Raw genomic sequence first — 14,491 nt, 5'->3', positions numbered from 1 at the left:
TACGGGTTACAAAAAAGGTTAAAAACATTGATCCAATAGTTGTAGAATAAATAACATAATCACATATATAATTAAATATCATTTAAAATAATCTAACTACTCTCTACTTTTAGAAACGCATTATATGGTTTTTAAAGCATAGGATTTGAGGAAAAACAATCCAGAATTAAAATACTGGCTCTTTCACAGATTATCTTAAATCACTGTAACAGCTATTTGTTCTGGCTGACCCTCCCTTCTAGAGTCCAGCAATCCTTTTAGGAGATTACTCTTCTTTCTCCCTAAAAGAGAGTAGACCTAATGTCTTTCTACTCATATATTTCAAACAGAAGATACCACCTATTAATAGACTCTACCTCTCTGAGCATTGATTGCCCAGGAATTGGTTCCTGACCAAAGCTTAACCACTCACAGTACCCCACCACATAATCACAGTGATTAATTTAAGAATGAGCCTGTGACCAAAGCCAAGGCAATTGGAATCTTTACCTAGGCTGCCTTTATTTGGAACTAATAAAAAAGTAGTATTACCAGTAGCATATCTACTACTAATAATAATAATACATTACAGAAGCTAACATTTATTAAGCATTTACATAATTGGTATTATATGATGAGTACTTTACATGGATTATCACACTCATTCTTGAGAAAAATATTCCTGTGACATGATGAAGATAGGCAAATGTGAGTCCAGGTGCTGTTGGCAGCTGTTGTCCCTGCATAAATAATAATAAAATTTTCATACAAAAGAGCTGAGGTGAAAATCATGGAGAGAGTGAGTCTTGGTAGGACTTAGGCCCTGGCTCCTGTAATAGTTAATTTTATGTGTTAACTTGGCTAGGCCACAGTATCCAGATATTTGGACAAACACCAGCCTAGATATTGCTGTAAAGGTATTTTATAGGTGAGATTAACATTTAAATCAGTAGATGTGAGTAAAGCAGAGTACCCTCCACAATACAGGTGGACCTCATCCCATCAGTTGAAGGCCTTCAGAGAAAAAGACTGAGGTCCCTCAAGGAAGAAGGAATTCTATCTCCAGACTGCCTTGAGAATTGAATTGCAACATCAACTCTTCCCTGGGTCTCCAGCTTGCCAGCCTGTCCTACAGATTTCAGACTTGCCAGCTCCCACAATCGTGTGAGCAAATGCCTTAAAATAAATCTCTCTATATATACGTATAGATACATCCTATTGGTTCTGTTCCTATGGAGAACCCTAACACTTCCCTCACCTATACCCTTGCTCTTCCAATTTTATGGAGTCATCAAATTCCCCTTCTTGCCTAAACCAGCTCCAGTTAGATGTATCACAATCTTTTTTAAGCTTCAGTTATCTTCTCTTCAAAGAGAGATAATAAAACTTGTATCTCACAATTGCAGAAAAGATTACGTAATTTATGCCAACACACCTAGTTTATAGTAGATTCTAAATAAAAACTTAAACAGCACCAAACTCTTTATAAGTTCTAGTTTCTGAATCTATAGAGAATATCTACTTTACATATAATATGTGGAATCATGAAAAGAGAAAGAAAAAAAATATACAACAGAACCCAATACACCTCTATGCAACTTTAAGACTTATCTACTGACTCAACAAACATATATTGAATCCTATCACATACCTGTTACTGTGCTATACTTTAGGGATGCATAAAACAGTGAGGTAAGTGTCTGCCATAACGAAACTCTCAATTCAGTGTAGGTGCACACACACTAGGCATGAGGGGTTGGGGAGAGGAATGTAAAGAGATAATTACAATGCAGTATACTGGGTGCCACAACAGGTGCTGTGGGAACACAGAGAATGGAAACCTGACTCTGCCTGGACAGGGTCAGAAAAGGCTTCATTAATATTAGTGAGGGCAGGATGATCAATTGTGAAATAAGCTGTACATAGAGTAATGATATGTTTGTCAAAAGAAATTACTCCAGTCTGGAAATGCTTTGTGAAGGAGGTGAGATATATAATATATTAATAATTTCAAGATAAATGCTGTAAAAGTTTATGTGTCTAAGGTAGCACGGGAATAAATAAACTTCTTACTTAGTTCTGAGAGGCTGTCTATTATAACGAGTTTTATTTTTGAGAAATAAGTCAGAGAATATATTCATGGGCATAAATCTTTGAAAAGAGAGCCTAACTGGAATCAGATGGCTCATTTTTCAAAGGAGAAATAAAACTTAACTTTGCAAACACAAAATAATTCATTTATTCTACTTATCCAGAAGGACAAAATAAGATTGAAAAACTAAAAGAAAAAAATATAGAACTAAGCTTTAGTTTCATTATGAAATAAGGATAATAAAGTTGATGGTCACAATTAATTTATGTTACACCTAGAAAGACTCCAGAACAATACCTGGCACACAATTAGTGCTAAATAAGCTTCAGCTACTATTATTATTATCATTATATTATTTATTGGTATAAAAGCAAAGCATTTACTGGCTTTTTGAAAGCTGTAATAAAGCATCCAGAGTGATAGCAATTAGGACTCCAATATGTTGGTAGAGTGTGATTCTTAAATCCTCAAGGTGCTGAAATTTCTTGGTGGATGTTTTTGTTTCCCCAAAGACAGACTTTAACGCATTTTAACATATATTGCTCTACTGAAAGAGGTAAGTGCTCCTTAATAAGCTACTAGAACCACAAAAGAAATGTAATTCTTACAAAATACAACTGATTCAGACCACAGCAGGTCCAATAGAAATATAATGCAAACCAAATATGCAATTTTAAGTGATCCAATAGCCACACATTAAAAAGTAAAAAGAAACAAGTGAAATTTACCTTAATATATTTTAACTGAATATATACAAAATATTAACATTTCAACATGTAGTAAATATAAAAATATTAATGAGATAGTTAAAATTCTATTTTTTCATTCTAAGTCTTTGAAATCCAGGATATTTTATACTAACAGCACATCTTAATTTGGACTAGCCTTATTTCAAGTGCTCAATCACCACACATGGCTAGTGGCTACTGTATTGGACAGCAGAGGTCCAGTTCTTCAAACAAGAGGAGTATCCCTAAACAGAAGGTTTATTTTATTTTATTTTATTTTTTAGAGACATGGTGTTGATCTTTTGCCCAGGCTGGAGTTGCAGTGGCACAATCATAGTTCACTCTAACCTGGGCTCCTGGGATCCTCCCACCTCAGCCTCCCAAGTAGCTAGGACTACAGGCGTGCACCACACCACCTGATTAATGTTTTTTAAAATTTTTTGTAGAGATCAACATGGTCTCTACCAGCTCAGGCTGTTCTCCAACTCCTGGCCTTGAGCAATCCTCCAGCCTCGGCCTCATAGTGCTGGGATTAAAGGTGTGAGCCACTGCACCTAGCCTAAACAGAAGTTTTAATGATGATTCATACACTTTATGTGAAAATCAATTAGGTTGCCTCTTTGCTAACAAACAAATGCACACTATAACCTAGAGCTACACAATTAACCAGTAATGCCATTCTTGAGGTAGTCACAACAGAGACCTTTTAGTATCAGTGCCACAAGTCTTTAGACAGTCAGAAACAGAACAAGGTGGATTATATAAGCACAAGAGTTCCAGATTTGACAGTATAAGCAATGAACTCTACAGACATAATAGATTCTAATGGTATTTGAACCAAACCAAACCAAAAACAAAGTTTTTAAAAATTCAAACCCTACGCTAATATTTTTTAAAGTTTTTTTTTTTTTACAAATCAGTTCTTGAATATGACTACGGCAAAGGTCTACATATTTAGGAAAACAGAATCTGGCTATCTGGTTACATAGCTCCAATCTCTCTTCAATTAAGGAAGAGATTTCATTCAGCTACTGCAATATTTTGTAAGCAGCTATTCAATAAACCCTGTCTGTGCTCTAAATGCTGAGCTGGGTGTTGGAGATGATGACCACGACTAACATGTACTGAGAGTTTACCATGTCCCAAGAACTGTGTCAAACATTGTACATAGTATTATTCATATTTCCATTGTATAAATGAAGAAATGGAGGCACAGATAGTTAGGTAAATTTGTCCCAAGTCATGTTAGGCAATCTGGAAATCTGGTTAAGAAGCCCACGTTCTGAAATACTACACTATATTGCCTCATTAGAAATAAGAGTTGGTCTGTGCCATCACAGAGTTCAGTATCTACTGGGGAAAGAAATATAATTCAGTATTGTAAGTGCTCTGAGTGAAGGAAACTGAGTGCTCCCTGAGCTGAGGCAGATATCAAGGAAAGCTTTTTAAAAACAAAGATTTGTTCATTTCCTTATCTGAAAAATCAAGATAAAAATATTTACCTTTCAGGGATGTTGCAAGAGTTCAATAAGAGAATTTATATAAAGCAGGCATAGCACAATGCCCAATAACTAATATTATAATTATCTATCCTGTTTATTGGCCCAAGACCAGGATAACAAACAGGCCTGACAGGATGTGGCTTTTACTTCCTGATGTTTTTGCTAAAAGGGACAGAGCCAGGAAGGAAGTAGAAGCTACTTAGATGACAAAATATTAACTCCTGCCTCAACACAACTCACTACCACCACACCATCCAAATGACTAAAGCAATCTCTTAATATGTTTCATCATTTCCAATACAAAGAAATTCTCTATCTGAGGCATTTTACTTTCAGAGCAAAAGTTCTCAAAAATGGGTCCATGAATAGTTTCCAAGGGTCTGGGAACTCCTTCAATAAGTACAAAATAGTGTATAGAGGTATACATACTCTTTTTGTTCTGGGCACAAGGTCTAATAGCCTTCATCAGATTCTCAAAGAAAATCCCTGACCAAAAACATGTCTGCAATTACCATGTGATTCAGCAAGTCCACTTTTGGGTATACACCCCATAAAACTGAAATCAGGGTCATGATTGCCTAACATGACTTGGGACAAATTTACCTAACTATCTGTGCCTCCATTTCTTCATTTATACAATGGAAATATGAATACACCCATGTTCACAGCAGCATTATTCACAACAGCTACTTCAAACATGGAAGCAACCCTAATGTCTGTGACAGATGAACACATAGGCAAAATGTGATACATAAGTACAATGGAATATTATTTAGCCTTAAAAAGGAAAGAAATTCTGACATATGCCACAACATGGATGAACCTTGAGGACATCATGCTAAGTGAAAGAAGCCAGTGACAAAAAGATAAATAGTATGTGATTCCACTTACATGAGATATTTACAGTAGTCAAAATCAAAGACAGAAAGTAGAATGGTGGTTGCTAGAGGGTGGTGGGGAGAGGTGAATGGGGAGCTATTGTTTAATGGGTAAAGAGCTTCAGTTTTACAAGATGAAAAGCGTTTTAGAGATGGATAGTAATGACGGTTGCACAACACTGTGAAATGTATTTAATACCATTGAATTGTACACTTAAAAATGGTTAAGATGCTTACCTATTGGATACAATGAATACTATTCTGGTGAAGGGCACACCAAAAGCCCTGACCCAAGCATATATATCTATGTAATAAAAACACCTATGCCTCCTTAATGTTTTGAAGTTAAAAACAAAATGGTTATGATGATAAATTTTGTGGTATGTGTATTTTACCACAATTTTAGAAATTGGAAAAAAAAATTTTCAAATTCTACAGAATTTGAAAAATCAGCCCACTAACCTTATTGTCCCTGTGAAGATTAAAAAAATCTTTTAGGCCGGGCGCGGTGGCTCACGCCTGTAATCCTAGCACTCTGGGAGGCCGAGGCAGGTGGATCGCTTGAGGTCAGGAGTTCGAGACCAGCCTAAGCAAGAGCGAGACCCCCGTCTCTACTAAAAATATAAAGAAATTATCTGGTCAACTAAAATATATATAGAAAAAAAATTAGCCAGACATGGTGGTGCATGCCTGTAGTCCCAGCTACTCGGGAGGCTGAGGCAAGTAGGATCGCTCAAGCCCACGAGTTTGAGGTTGCTGTGAGCTAGGCTGACACCATGGCACTCACTCTAGCCCAGGCAACAGAGAGAGACTCGGTCTCAAAAAAAAAAAAAAAAAAAAATCTTTTATATATAAGATTCTTTTCTATAGTCTTCAAAATAAACTATTACTCAGAGGATCTTTTGCCTTATTTCAACATTTAACATATGGCTTCTATTCTGCCATATACTTTGCAGGAATTAAGTCTGGGTAATATCCTAATGTTTACAATATACTTTGATTGATTCATCCAACCAACTACCCTATGCTGATTCTACAGTGTCAGGTACTGTGTGGGTTAATTTCTAGACCTGTCAAAAAGAATAAGACATAGCTCTTGCCCTTAAAGAGTTCAAATTTCACCAAAAAAGAAATATAAATTACTACAATAAACTGTGGCAAATACTATAATAAAGGAATAAAGTCTCTGGAAGTAGAGGAAAGAGCAAGGAGCAATCTAAAGATTTCAGAGAAGACTTGACAGAAGATATGATATTTAAGCTGGGCCTTGAAGCACAAGGTAAAAGGTACACTAGTAGGATCAGAGGCATAGGAGAATAAAAGTGGTGGCATATTAAAGTGAGAATAAGCCCACCCACCCACCACAGGGCTAGAGAAAAGGGATGAAGCTAAAATGGTAGGTTATAGCACTCTGCTAATCACTGAGAGTACAAAGAGCAAACACGCTATCTGCTCTCAATAAGCTCTACAGTATCACAGGGGAGGATGATTCTACCATAGCATGATAGGTGACTAAGGCAAAAGAATGGTCAGAATGCCGAGAGAACATCATAAAGAGTGAGCCTTTAAACCATGCTCAGAAGTGAACTAGATCCAGCTGGAGATGGGGAATCGCTGAGGGATCTGAGTAGTATTTTATATATCAGTTGGAAGTAGGATGGTCCAAAGAAAGAAAGGAAAGGCTCAAAGCAGAGGGCCAATGAGGAGGTTACAGCCATGATCCAGACAAAAGATAAAAGCTAACATTAAGAAAGAAACAGTAGAATAGAGAAGATTAATTTCAATAATATTGAACAAATTTTTTTCTCATCTGTTATAAGCTAAACACTAGGGATACAACTGTGAATAAGCAAGCAGCCCCTATACTCAAGCAGCACATAATCTAGTGGGAGAGCAAAAAAAAAAAAAAAAACCCAGACAATTATAATAAAGTATGGTAAGTGGTGTGACAGTTGTAAATACAAAGACTATATAAGATAGGCCCTTAAATAAGACTCTTAGAGTTGGGAGGTAAAGTCAAGAAGGCTTCAGAAAAAAACGAAATGAGATTTGAAGAATGAGAAGTTGATCACCCAAAGAAGATGGAAAGGTAGGAATGAATTCAAGAGACATTTCACAGATAGAAGAATAAAGATAAAAGAAAGAAAAACCTCAGGTTTCTAGCTTGAGTGACTAGATAAATGGTGATGTCACTAAGAAAGGGAGGTAAAGGACAGAGATCAGGGGAAGATTAGGAAATCATGTTCGACTGGACATTCAGAGGAAAACACTATCAGGCAACAAAAAAATAGGTCTTGAGCTCAGGCAAGAGATCCAGGTATTTGATGAGTATTATATTACAACTACCTGTATTGCTTTTCATTCTTTAAGTTAAAAAATCCTCCCAACTTTATCTGATTGACATAATTAAATCATTAAATTAATAGCAAATGTTGAACGAATCATATAAAAATTTTAAAGAAAATAGTTCCAAAAGGTATCCTGCCCCAAGCTCTCAATGTCTTATATTTTCTACTAGAAGCAACTTGGTGAACTCAAGATGAAAACAGGCCAGGAACAGTGGCTCATGCCTATAATCCTAACACTATGAGAGGCTGAGGCGGGAGGATCGCTTGAGCCAAGGAGTTTGAGGTTGTAGTGAGCTACGACAATGCCACTGTACTCCACTCTAGGTGACAGAGCAAGAGTCTGTCTCAAAAAAAAAAAAAAAAAAAAAGATGACAACAACAGCATCTCATTTTCTGACCAATAATAAAGAACATTCTTTACTCAACTCTCCAGTTTATATAGCTTTCAATATTTCCATGGGTTTGCAATGCTGAAAATAAAATATTCTAAGAAACATATTCTTTTGTTCCATTATCCATTTCTGTATTTCCCAAATTTTTACAACGAATATATATTATAACTATCAGGAGAGGAAAAAATAAATATTGTAAAGCACCATATTCACTACACACACATTACAATTCCACATGATGGATGCTGTTTATTTATGTTTGATCCCTGGACTAAAATTAGATATCTTCACCCCAAAACCAAAAAAGAAGGGGTTAATCTTTTTCAGATAACAATTTAGTAAAAGCCACAAACAAAATCTCTTTAAATTCTTTATTCCCGTTTTGTAGTCATACTTATCACATCCTGATATATTAATAAAAGAAAGATTTAAAGGCTAAAGAATAACTTTGCACTGGAAAAAACTGTTATTCACAATAACAAAAAACAATGTAATACCTTGAAGACTTGGTGATAGTGACCTAATACAACCACTTAAAAAAGTGAATTTTAACAACCATAATTCTAGCATGGGTAGATGAGTCTCATTATGACTTTAGTGGAGTTGACAGACGAAGTTTGCCTACACTGTAGATCTCACCTAAAATTAAAAGCCTAGGGAAAATATTTTCACAAATGTCAAATCATGTATAAATGTATTACACATTTATAAAATGTGACTATAACCTAAAAACTAACAAAATTTTGAAACTTTTATTTTTGTAATAAGACAGTTAAGAAATGTTACATATGTTCTTTTTATGTTGGTAGCTGTCATTAACTATACAAGACTGCCACTGGTATAACTTAACATTATGGTTACTAAAAGTTATTGAAATCTTAGTTGACTGAAATGTAACACATATTACAAATGTCTGCAATGGCAAGAGCATTCTATCTATGATGCTCTAATTCCTACTACAACTCATTATAGAAACATTTTATACATTAAACAAGTACTGCTGAAGTCAAGTCAAGCAAGGCCTAGTACACTGGGGTATGTGTCCATTTTCATAAGCTTAAGAGGCACAGAAGACAAGTATTTTCAAATCTAGCTACTATAAAATGTATATTATACATATAAGGCATGCAAAAATGTTTATGGGCCATTTACGGACCATATGAAAATAAAAAGTTTAAAACACCAGTATAGACTCAGTAATCAAAATAAGAATTTGGTAGAATTTAGGATAAGGCAGATATGCTCAAAACTAAACAATGATATTTAAAAGGTTCCCAGACTAAATTTACAGAATGTCAAATCATATTGTTAAAAGAGGTAAATGATACTATGAATTATCACTGAAATTACTGTAGATTTAAAGCTATATTGCCTGCAGTAGACATATGCCTGCAGTAAATATTTGCTTCCCAGAATTCATTCTTCCTTCTGGCAATACCTTCCAATTTTCATTCAGGGATACTCCCCCTTCCAAGCACTCTTGTAGGCAAATTACCTCTATCCTCAATCCCAGGACAAATGTGTTCATGTGTTCATGACAAATCAATAACTTAGACATCCCTGGCCACTGATTGATTCAGAGCGGGGCATGGTCCTAAGCCAATCCAGTTAGATTGAATCTCAGCACTTTCCCAGCAACTGCCAAAAGAGAGGCACTCTCCACTAAACTTGAAATTATAAGTACATGAAGCTAGATGTGCTACAGCCCTCTTGCCAACATAAGGGGAGCCTATCTGAAAATGGAATCAAGCCAGTGGAAATGGAAACAAGAAATGGAGCAAGAGAACTGATTACATCATTTGAGTCTCAGTGTCAAGCTATGCTTTAAGCCATCTCTACTTCTAAAATGTTTTAGTTTCACAGTCAATAAATTTACTCTCACTTAAGTTAGTTTGAGTTGAGTTCTTTCTTAAAACTGAAAAACTCTAACAACTTAGTTTCTCTACAGCAATCTCAATGTAGTCTCATAGATGAGGTAAAATCATTGTCAAGTTCTTGCCATATAAGCCAAATAAGTCATTTAATCCCCTTATGTCTCAATATCATCAATATAACAAAATATATCAACCATTACTTGCTTCAAAGTGTTGTGAAGTTTAAAAAAGGGGAAATGGCCAGGTACAGTGGCTAACACCTGTAATCCTAGCACTTAGGAGGCCAATGCAGGAGGATTACCTGAGGCCAGGAGTTCAAGACCAGCCTGAGCAACAGAGAGAGACCCTGCCTCTACAAAAAATTTAAAAAGTAGCTGGATGTGATGGCACACACCTTTAATTCCAGCTACATGGGAGGCTGAGGCAGGAGGATCGCTTCAGCCCAGGAGTTTGAAGTTGCAGTGAGCTATGATGACGCCACTGCACTCTGACCTGGGCAAGAGAGCAAGACCCTGACTGAAAAAAGTATATATATATGGTGGAGGGGGATGTGGTATTAATATCAAGTGATATTTAAATCCAGTGCCCTATAGATGAAAAAATCATTTCACCTTTTAAAAAGTATAAAATTACTTTTTTATAAGCATTTTTATAATCAGTATTCCCATAAAGTTTCCAAGGAACATGAGAATTAAGGAAATACCAATACCTGCTGTACTCAGATTCAAATCTAATTGTGTCTGTGTCTGTTCTATACAGTATTCACATATAAGAAAGATTCCACGTAGAATCAAGTAGTCCTGGGATCAGGTATTGGCTCTACAGCTGACAAGTCTGTATGGCTTTGGGCAAAATAATCCTCTAAATGCTTTAACTTCCTTACCTGTAAAACAGGAATACCACTACCTGTCTCAACTCACAAGGTTTTTGTGATGATCAAGTAACAGTTATGAAAGCTCTTGGCATGGTATCTGCATTTAACATTCTTTCCATTAAATGCATTATATACAAATGTTTCCCTACCATGTTATCCAAATATCTAAGGTTGGAGAAAAACTATTTTTCATTCATTCTAAGATATACGTTTTTTTTTTTTTTCACATTTTTCACAATCTGAAATCAAATAGTACCTTATAGTTAATGGCAAGTCATTGATTATTTGACAATGTTCTTTCTTTTTTGAGTGGTACATAAGAAAATAGCACATCCTGCAATTAAAGGTTGCCTTATATTTGATGAAATAAAATACAGTGATTCTATTCAAGTAGACTTTGGTACTTAACCAAATAAGGTAGCATTTACCAAAATATACATTAGAAACAGAAGGATGTGTGTGCATATATACACATATACATATATATACTTTGTGCGTGTGTGTATGAGTTTTACTTTACATACCTCTGTAAGTCAACTATTTCATTGTTAAGGGTATCTAGCTCCTTAATAGCAGAGAAATCTGCAACAGGACTTGATCCTATGATGTTCTAAAAACAAAAAGTTCACAATTATACATTATTACTATAAAATTATGTAATATATAGCAAAGTACTAAAAACATTAAAAGCTCTACACAGATACAAGGTATTGCATATTTTACTGTGTTACTAACACATTTAATTAAGAAAACCATATCTGGTACAATTATATACTTAGTTATATACTAAGACATTTTCCTTAAATTCTCTAAAAGCTGTTATTCGTTAATATACACCCCCATCCTCACCTCTGAGCCCAATGTCTTTGTCACTTGATCCTAGCCTGTTCAGAACCTTGCAGTAAAACAGATAACAGATACCACATATAGAAACTAATTCCTCCACTGAAGTGTAAATTTCTTGGGCAAATGGATGGTGATTTATTCGTGTCATTCTGGCACAGAGTTAGTACATCAATTTTTGTTGCATTTCAGAATTATAATGATGAGTGATCTTATTCAATTTAACAAATATTTACTTTTGTTAAATGTTTTTAGCATCTACGCTATTTAAAGTAAGGCCAACTGCACAGGCATGTTCCATAATAAATACTAATATCACCACATACAAAACTGTCTTCATATTACATTCTTTATATATGGTTTTCTTTCAATAATGAAGGTGCCAAAATTGGTATCTGAATGGTACCTGTATTTAGAGAATCTAGCTGGGTTTATTCTGGGCCCTGCTATTTTACTAGCTGCATGATCTTCACCTGTAAAATAGGGAAATAATCTCTGCCTTGCCCACTTTACAAATTACATGAGATAATGTTATGTGAAATCACTCTATAAACTTTATGATATTTTATAAATGTAAACTATTGTTATGATTCACACCTCAAGAGAATATGCTCTTAAAATATGTGGCCTCCCAATAAGTAGTTTCTACCTTGGCTCAATCTCCTTTGTGAACTATTGTTGATGCCTCATATAGCCGGCTGAGGTCAGCACAAAAAAGATAACTGCTCCTTCAATACTTGACCTACAATCAATGCTAAAACCAGACTGACAAATTACAGAATAATCATAATTTGGAAATGTTAAAACTGAGGCCTGAACATATAAAAACTAAGACATATTGATGACCTTATTAGTAGCATATAAAACTTAGTAGTAATACTTATGTTATTGTAAAGTTAATGTATGTCACCAACAGAAGAAACCTAAAAACTCATAATATCCCATCTCCTTATATTTGTATACTCATTTACAATTCACTAAGTACTTTCAAATCCATTAGTTAATTCTCAAAACTAATCTGAAAAGTGGACTGAGGGTAGAGCAGATATTATTATTAACCCCATTTTAGAGCTGAGGAAACACAGTAAATGACTTGCTCGAAGTTGAATCCAGCTAACAGGTAGTTTGATCAACAGTCTTCTGATTAGATTCAAGTGCTATTTCACACTATGACCCCTGGTACCTGCATATCAAGATCATTTAGGTAAATGAAACCATTACCCTAAAAGTAAATTTGATAAACAGGTACATCAATGACATTTGCCAAATAATTCCTCCTTCTATATTTCTTCATGCTACACTGCACTTTGAGTACTTAGCTGTTTTGTTTTATTTTCATTATCAATATCAAAACTCAACTATAAGGCTTCAATTAATGCTAATCCCAATTTATATTAATTATAGACTTTTATCAAGTATACTTCAACTATTTTACTATGCTCCACTGACTGATACACAGACTCTTATCAACGCTAAATTAATTTAGAAAATTTAAAGTGAATTTCTGAATGTGACAGTTACTTACTAGTGTTTTAATTCTGTCTAAACTTGAACTATGAGCTAAGCCTGGCCAGATAGCTAGAAAGGTGAACAAAATGAAAAATTAACACTGGTCTCAGTTTTATCACCAAGAGTAACTGACACCATTTAAATGCTACTGAGAAATTTGTTATCAGAGGTGCAAGTATACCAAGAAATGCATGACTTCCACACCTCTTCTGTCATACTAATTTTAAAAAAATGACTCACATTTGATAGTCTTTTGCCATTAAAAATATCAAATAAGGAGACAGTGAGATAAATTAATTTAACCTCAAACAAGTTAGAAGGTGACACCCCAGATGATTCTAAAATGGTATGTAACCAGGAAGCACGGAAAAAGTTCAGCTCATATTATACGAGTATATGAAGGGCATACAAAGAAAAATGTAGTATGTTCCCTTCTTTCAAAATATTTTCTCTCACCCTATTCTGTGCATTACACAAAAATTCCACTTTGGTGATTTCAAGTGGATCAGACAGCCTATGAAAGGCAAGCTAAAATTTACACAAGGACCAAGTGACATGTGACAAAAACATGCTGCTTAAGTATATGTTCTCTGCATCAACTTTGCTGAATAAAAAAACCTCTAATTTCAAAATCTATCTTGTAAACCAAAAAGTCTAATGCTAAAAAAGGCATAAAATAAAGCTCTAACCTTGAGAGAGAGTAGAGTTAAGAAACTGACAGTACAAGAAAGGCGAAAAGCAGAGTGCTGCAGAATGGAAAAAATAGTCCAAACTAGAAAAAACACAGAAAGGAAAGCAACATTCAAAAAGGATTAGTCAAAGCTGCAAAAAATGCAGTACTAAAAAAAAAAAATCAGATTATAAAGAGAAAAGAGATTATTTGAAAGACACAAATTTTAATTTTTAAGGTTAAAATTTTTGGTTAATAGATAAGACAACAGTGATAAAATCCCATTTCAATGAATAATACTGATATCTGACACAAGTAGACAAAGGTGTCTATGCTCTAGTAAATGAACTCCACACAAATCTACTAAATTATTATTATTATTGTTCTTTTTTTTTTGAGATGGAGTCTCACTCTGTCACCTGGGCTAGAGTGCTATGGTGTCACCCTAGCTCACAGCAACCTCAAACTCCTGGGCTCAAGCAATTCTCCTGCCTCAGCCAGCCGGATTGAGCTAGGATTACAGGCATGTGCCACCATACCCAGCTAATTTTTCTATTTTTAGGAGAGATGGGTTCTCCTCTTGCTCAGGCTGGTCTTGAACTCCTGATCACAAGCTATCCTCCTGCCTTGGCCTCTCAGAGTGCTTTTACAGATGTGAGCCACCGTTCCCAGCCAAATCTACTGAATTAAAAACTTTGACGCTGGGAGGCAGAGGCGGGTAGATCATTTGAGCTCAGGAGTTCGAGTCAAGCCTGAGCAAGAGCAAGACCCGGTCTCTACTAAAAAAAAATAGAAACAAATT

At 35.1% G+C, this 14,491-nt stretch overlaps 1 protein-coding gene across 3 annotated transcripts in view; it reads right to left on the bottom strand.

Moving 5' to 3' along the window:
• EPS15 (epidermal growth factor receptor pathway substrate 15) overlaps window positions 1–14,491 on the bottom strand; it is a 149,301-nt gene that overhangs the window by 61,605 nt on the left and 73,205 nt on the right. For all 3 annotated transcript variants that reach the window (XM_045548048.1, XM_045548050.1, XM_045548049.1), the window contains one exon: window positions 11,192–11,277. In XM_045548048.1, the coding sequence (XP_045404004.1) occupies window positions 11,192–11,277 (86 nt within the window). The remainder of the gene's footprint in view (window positions 1–11,191; window positions 11,278–14,491) is intronic.

Source organism: Lemur catta, chromosome 3, assembly GCF_020740605.2.
Source record: "Lemur catta isolate mLemCat1 chromosome 3, mLemCat1.pri, whole genome shotgun sequence".
Taxonomy (NCBI): domain Eukaryota; kingdom Metazoa; phylum Chordata; class Mammalia; order Primates; family Lemuridae; genus Lemur; species Lemur catta.
This window is presented reverse-complemented; position numbering and strand designations above follow the sequence as displayed.